Consider the following 6,503-nt stretch of genomic DNA (forward strand, 5'->3'; position numbering starts at 1 on the left):
TAAACACAAATGATTATTTTTATTTACTGAAAGTTTGACCAAACATGATTCAAAATCAAGGAACATTGAATTCTCACAGTTCCCTTCAATTCATTGGCTTGTTTTTCAGAAACGATCAAGGGGCCAGGAAATTTTTCACATTCAATTTAGCATTGTTAAAAACTAGCAATTCAGTCAATGATGCTGCATATTACTGTAACTCAAAAAAAAATTTCACATTCAGTTTACTCATGTTTTCTTTCCTTTTAATTTTTTCATTTCAGTACCTTCACTTCAGATCCACTTATTTGGTGTACACATTGATACTTGAGAACCCAGAAAGTTGCATCAGTAGGCATGGGAAACACTCATTCTCTTCGTCCATTTATTTTACTTCGTTTCCATGATAAAGACACCTACTTTTAACTCTTTCTTTCCTGTAGTTGGCCCAAGATTGTCTGTCAATATTAGATTTTCCTCCTAAGTACTGGTACAACAAAGCAATTATATGTAGCTTTTGTGCTTCCAAAATTTTTATTCTGTGCTTATCCAATATCTGCAGACCTGATGATATATACCAGCCAAATCCATACAGCACTACTACTACTTGGACAAGCTTTATTGCAGTACCGAAGTCGAGCGATATGAAACACATCGACATCGGTGCTAGTTCAAGTTCTTGGACTTCAAGAGCAAAAGACCAACCTGTTTTGGAGAGACCAACAAGGGAACATTAAAAGCTTTAATATTGTCATGGTTCTGTATTGTTGTGGTTTGTGTTATACTTATTTTGTATCTGAACGAGAATCATGTATGTCGGGTTATGCTAAGATCCCATGGTTATTAGCCCGTTTGTAATTAAATTTTGTAGTTCTTTTTGGAATGTATCTAGACCATTTTTAAATGTAATGAAAGACTATTGCATTTTGTATCTAGACCATCTTTTGTATTACATTTTGTATAATAAGATGCATTTCTTTACATCTTCTGAACAGGATATTGCACAAGAATATTGCAGTAATATTTCTGCAGCCAACCCAACAAGTAGTCAAATAATTTTCTGCAATCAACCCTACAAGTATTCAAATACATAATGATCGTTGCTACAAGTACAAATATAAAAAGATGCAGACACTGAAAATATATTCAAAATAATTTGGTGATTTAAATTAATATATATTTCTGCTATAAAACAAATCATGTCATATTGTTGCTAGAATTCATGTGCTAATGCTAATGCTAGTTGGAGTACAACTTGGGCAAGCAAGCAAACTAACTAGTCAGCCCTGACCAATATGCAATGTCCATCTGGTCATCTCCAGAATACAATGACTCCAGGAACATAGTTCCAAATACATTAAGTTTCACTCCAAATGTCCAATTCTCCAAAATATCGTAAATTCCTGATACAGCCTTAAACAAGTCTAGATCTTCAACAAGTCCAAATAAGCCTTTGAATGCACTCTAACAAGCCTTTATCTCCACTCTCATTAACTGTAATATAAAAAAAATAAAATGTTTGTAAACAACACCACCATCACGTTCCATACACAGAATATTTTAAACACCAACTTAAGCACCAATCTCATGTTTCTTCTTGAAGTCAATGATTTGTGATATGTTGTCAGTTATATTTTCAAGATCCATACATAAAAGATAATAAATCAAGTAACTTTTACAAATTAATAAACATCAAATACGATTACAAATTTACAATCCATCACAGCAAATAACTTTTCAGAATAATATTATCTATTAAATATTCTCTAAACTTTGAAAATTCCAGATCTTGGAGAACAAAACCACAAGAGAAACTTGTAAATTGCTATTTACAAAAAAAACAAGTAAAAACATAGACCTATCAATGTCCCTTTCATGCACAAAGTTGAGAGACAATTCAAGCATGAAAACAATTCAACTTTCCTTCCAACCACACGTCATAAATGCAACCACCCAAAATCTAAATCTCTCTTTGAACCAAACCCAACGAAAGTAAGAACATCCACAAAAAAACACAACAAAAAAAATTAAATCCCACATTTTTAGGAAAAAGAATGGAAATATGGATACCCAGAGAAGAGAAAAATACCTTAGAATCACTCATTATGCTTCTTCGTCTGTGTGTACGGCGTGCGGCAGTGAGGTGGCTGCAAAAATTGGTCGGCGTCAAAGGCAAAATTGTGTTGGTCTGGAGGCACTTCTTTCTTGCCCGAGTGAAATAGATATTCACGGGAGGGAGGAGAAATTTTTTGTTTTAGATTCTATGTAGTGCACCATCTTCTTATGAAATTTTCTGATATATCAATTTTCTATCGGGTGCCGATGGAATCTGAAGGTAGGCAGCACCGGTTCAAAGAGGAACTGTTCCTTTTATGGGTGGTATGCCAAGTAGACGAAGTGCGCGAACTCGCTTGCATTCAGAGTTTTTCATACGAGGAATACCTAGACAAATACGTACTTTCGCTCTCTCTAGATCTCTTAAAGCCCTCCAATATAGCACACAAAAATTTATATCTTTCACGCCTCACGGTATATTTTTTATTTCATGTTATTTTATTTGATTCAACATTATAGAGCATAGATTGTCGACTATTCTTTTAGAAATTAAAGTTTCACGTTAAAATATTTAACAATTATTCTAACACATGAAGCGAACTGCTAGGAATGATAAGAAAAATAAATAAAAATAAAAAATAAAATCAATCACACCCAACACAATATATCAGCTCAAGCCGGAGCTCCATAGCCACAAATAAATAACAAAAATCACAACCAATATTTGTCGCATCGCACCGCCACAAATACAACCAGTTTCGACACACAGGCCCAACACAAAGAAGTGCAAAGCGAGTATGTGGTAAGTTACTAGCTGGCATGCATATATGTTCAGTTCATACGGTGTATGTATGCGTGTATTACGTATAATGATACTAGTTCAAAGCATTGGTACAAATTAACTCATCTCTGATTGCATAAGAAAATTACTACTTATCAGCCCTAAGTTCTAACACTGTATTTATTTTTATTTTTTATTTTATTTTATTCTTGCTAAATTAATTGAGTTTTTCTAGATATCATTCATACACAAAAAATAAAAATAAAAAGTTAAAAAAAAATAATGTGTGGTATGCGATATAGGCCAGATGATGAGTAGAATTTTTCGATCGCACAATGGTATAAAAAAATAATAATAATAAATAAATAAATTCTACTTATCATCCTTACACCATACACTTTACATAATTTTTTTAATTTTTAATTTTTTTTTTCTTTACCAAATGTATGGTGTATGGATATGATGAATAGAAGAATTTATTTAGTTTAGCAAGAATAAAAAAAATATAAAAGATAAAAAATCAAGTGTGATGTATACGATTATGAGTAAAGAGCTCTAAATAAAATAGAATTTCCATATGCGAGTTATTTGGTAAGGAACCATGCATTATTCATCAGCATTTTCATCATTCTGATCTTTCTTCTTTTGATTTTTCATCCATATAATATTTTCTCTTATATTCAACAAAATTTTTTCCCTACAATCTTGCATGTAGGTGGTAGAGAAAAATGGAACACTTACATAACCTATATGCAATTGAAGAGGCTAAAATTCAACTATAGAAGAAATAATTAATGAGAAATAATCGAAAGACTGAAACGAGTATACAAACGTAAACTTGCATGATAAACTTTTCCACACCTATCAAATAAGGCACCGAATACTTTCACACTCGAAGCATAGGAAAAAAAACAAAAAACAAAAACACTAAACTGCAAACCAACAAAACAAGCAAAAAGACTATTTTCCATTGAAGATGCAGACGATGGAAATTAGCCAGAAATCTCAATGGCCCTGACATCAGGCTTCTTCACTTCTTCTTTAGGGATCGTTACGGTGAGAACTCCATTCTCCATTGCAGCTTCAATTTGATTCATCTTTGCATTCTCTGGTAGCCTGAGATTTCTCAAAAATTTGCCACTGCTACGCTCCAGGCTATGCCATGTATCATTCTTGTCTTCATTCTCCGAATTCCTCTCTCCGCTTATTTGAAGCACTCTTCCACCTTCAACTTCAACTTCAACCTTCACTTCCTCTTTCTTCAGCCGCAGAAGATACGCCTTAAGCAAGTGGGCTTCTGGTGCCTCCTTCCAGTCGATTCGAACATTAGCAAATCCCAAGGTTTCCTGACAACACAAGGGGAACGGGCAGAAGTTAGCGAAGAACGAAGAGCAAAATCTCCGAAGGGTCCCAAAGTTTGATGGTAAAAGGATCAAAGATGATGCTTCGTCGACCCCCAAAAGAGACTCGAATCGATGACATATTTGTACTATTACTCTTTTCTTTATGGATTTGGTGTAGGTTTCAATTAGAGCATAATAGCTTTAGGATTCCCACAACTTCAAACGCTTTCCAATTTCTTCAATGATACAAAGGTTTCAACAACAGGTTGGGTATTTATAAATACTCGGTGGGCATTCTAGTCCTTTCGAGAATATTATTGGTGGCTTTCGCGGTTTGACCAATGAGCTTTTTCTGGGCATTCGTGGGAACATCATCGGTTGACCCCAGAGGCTCATAACCTGAAGTTTGTAGTCCCCATGATAAACGTAAAACATTCTTTTGAAAGAAATATAGATCTTTCTGATGTGTTTCCTCTTTGGAAGGTCTACGAAGATGCTGGAAAGTCTGTCAGCAAAATAATAGACCACGGCAAGAGCAGAGCACATGGAAGTCGTTAATAGAGAACGAGAACATTCGGGAAAGCACTCGAAGAATCCTTTAATTCTTGGGAAATCACTCGAAGAATCCTCTTCAAATCTATAAAATCGAGAGCCAGTGTTTTTTGTTAACTGTTAAATAAAACAAGTGAAGATGTCGTTGATTCCAAGTTCATTTTGTGGCAGACAAAGTAATGTCTTCGATCCATTTTCGCTCGAAATTTGGGATCCCTTTAAGAATTTTCCACCCTCTTCTTCTTTTCTATCGAGATCTTAGTTTGCGAGGGAGAATTCTGCTTTCGTCAATCCTCGCATGGATTGGAAGGAGACCCCAGAAGCCCACATGATCAAGGCGGATCTCTCAGGGCTCAAGGAGGAAGTGAAGGTTGAAATTGAAGATGATAGAGTGCTTCAGATAAGCGGGGAGAGGAATGTGGAGAAGGAAGACAAGAACGACACCTGGCATAGGGTGGAGCGCAACAGTGGCAAGTTCTTGAGGAGGTTCAGGCTGCCAGAGAACGCAAAGATGGATGAGATTAAGGCTGCGATGGAAAATGGGGTTCTCACTGTTACTGTTCCCAAAGCGGAGATGAAGAATTACCTGATGTCTTTTTCTAGAAAAACCCACAAAAAGCCCTATGTTTCATGTGGATCCGTCACTACCACATTGCACCGCTATTGCCCCACTACTGCTCCGCCACTTTTGGTGTCACCTTGGTGGGCCAAAGCTGCCTCAAGTTGTTTATTTTAGTTTCTGTTTCTATTTGCTAACTGTTTGGTGTTGGTCCGCGTAGCGACTCGCACACTCGTCCAATCGCGAGACCCCATAGACCGATGCACACTTGATCATCTAGATTTTCAGTCTGTGTCGTAAGTAACTCTCCAGCACGACCCTTGAGTTCAAGATGTGAATTTATCACTAACTCTGTTTGTAGTCTGCTTGTGTTAAGAAGGGCTTTCGGCCCGATGAATTGTTGGGCTCGATATCGTAGTAGTGGTTGGGAATTGAGCCATGGGCCAGATGGAGGATGGGATTATGCATGTAGCTTAGTTTGTGAAACTGTGAATATTGTGATTGTTATGATGTTGTATATTGTTTGATGTGTTATGTCATGTCATCCCATATATTGCCTGTCTTGCATTTGCAATTTTACCCTAATTACTATTTGTACGTTTAAATGTGTTGCGTTATGCCATGTTGTGTGAATTGAAAACTGGGTTTTTGTGTTCTGGTGATATCATGTGGATGTGTGCGTATCACGATCCCAAGTCAAGATGGGGCATTATTTCAGTGGAGCTCTTGGACGAGATGGTAAAGCTCTCGTGCCGACTCTATGGCCCTTCTACTAGCAGAGGCTAGAGGATGCCTGGTCATGTATGTGCCCGACTCAGAGCTGGGTATTGCTCGTTATGAAGTCAAATACATCGACGTTACTCATGATGTGACAAAGGGAGGTAGGGCGTGCGCATGGTCAATAGGGGAGACAATGGTGCATGCATAATAAAATGATTGTGTTTTGGGCTAAGAGTGGGGCTACTATGCCGCCCCACTCTTACCGCTGGGTGTACTGCCCAGTGGTTTTTTTTTTTTTCTTTTCATATATTTTTAATACATTTAAATGTTTTTAAAAATAAAAAAAATATACCAATACACTTAAAATCACTTCCTTAATTACTAAATAAAAATAAAAATAAAAATTTGACCAGCGGTCAAATGGAGCGGTCAAAGTAGGGAGGCAAAATAGTTTTATTCTTTGGGCTAAATGGGTTTTTGGGGTGAGTGTTCTGTTTAATTATGTTATTTTGAG

At 36.4% G+C, this 6,503-nt stretch overlaps 1 protein-coding gene and 1 pseudogene across 1 annotated transcript; one reads left to right on the forward strand and one right to left on the reverse strand.

Annotated features, from left to right (window-relative positions):
- Positions 1–3,807: 3,807 nt before the first annotated feature.
- LOC108998459 (17.5 kDa class I heat shock protein-like) lies at positions 3,808–4,297 on the reverse strand. Its single transcript, XM_018975009.2, has 2 exons — positions 4,202–4,297; positions 3,808–4,161 (listed from the first exon to the last, which is right to left on the reverse strand). The coding sequence occupies exons 1-2, from the start codon at positions 4,295–4,297 to the stop codon at positions 3,808–3,810; spliced, it is 450 nt and encodes a 149-aa protein (XP_018830554.1).
- Positions 4,298–4,839: 542 nt separating this feature from the next.
- Positions 4,840–5,446, forward strand: LOC108998425 (annotated as a pseudogene).
- Positions 5,447–6,503: the final 1,057 nt, after the last annotated feature.

The sequence above is a fragment of the Juglans regia genome, chromosome 14, assembly GCF_001411555.2.
Source record: "Juglans regia cultivar Chandler chromosome 14, Walnut 2.0, whole genome shotgun sequence".
NCBI lineage: Eukaryota > Viridiplantae > Streptophyta > Magnoliopsida > Fagales > Juglandaceae > Juglans > Juglans regia.

What these genes read in the sequence shown, in the direction of transcription:
- LOC108998459 (XM_018975009.2), bottom strand. Translation starts at nt 4,297, where the DNA reads ATGTCATCGATTCGAGTCTCTTTTGGGGGTCGACGAAGCATCATCTTT. An exon ending in CTTCGGAGATTTTGCTCTTC is followed by an intron (nt 4,162 to 4,201) that starts GTTCTTCGCTAA and finishes TTGTGTTGTCAG; the next exon opens with GAAACCTTGGGATTTGCTAA.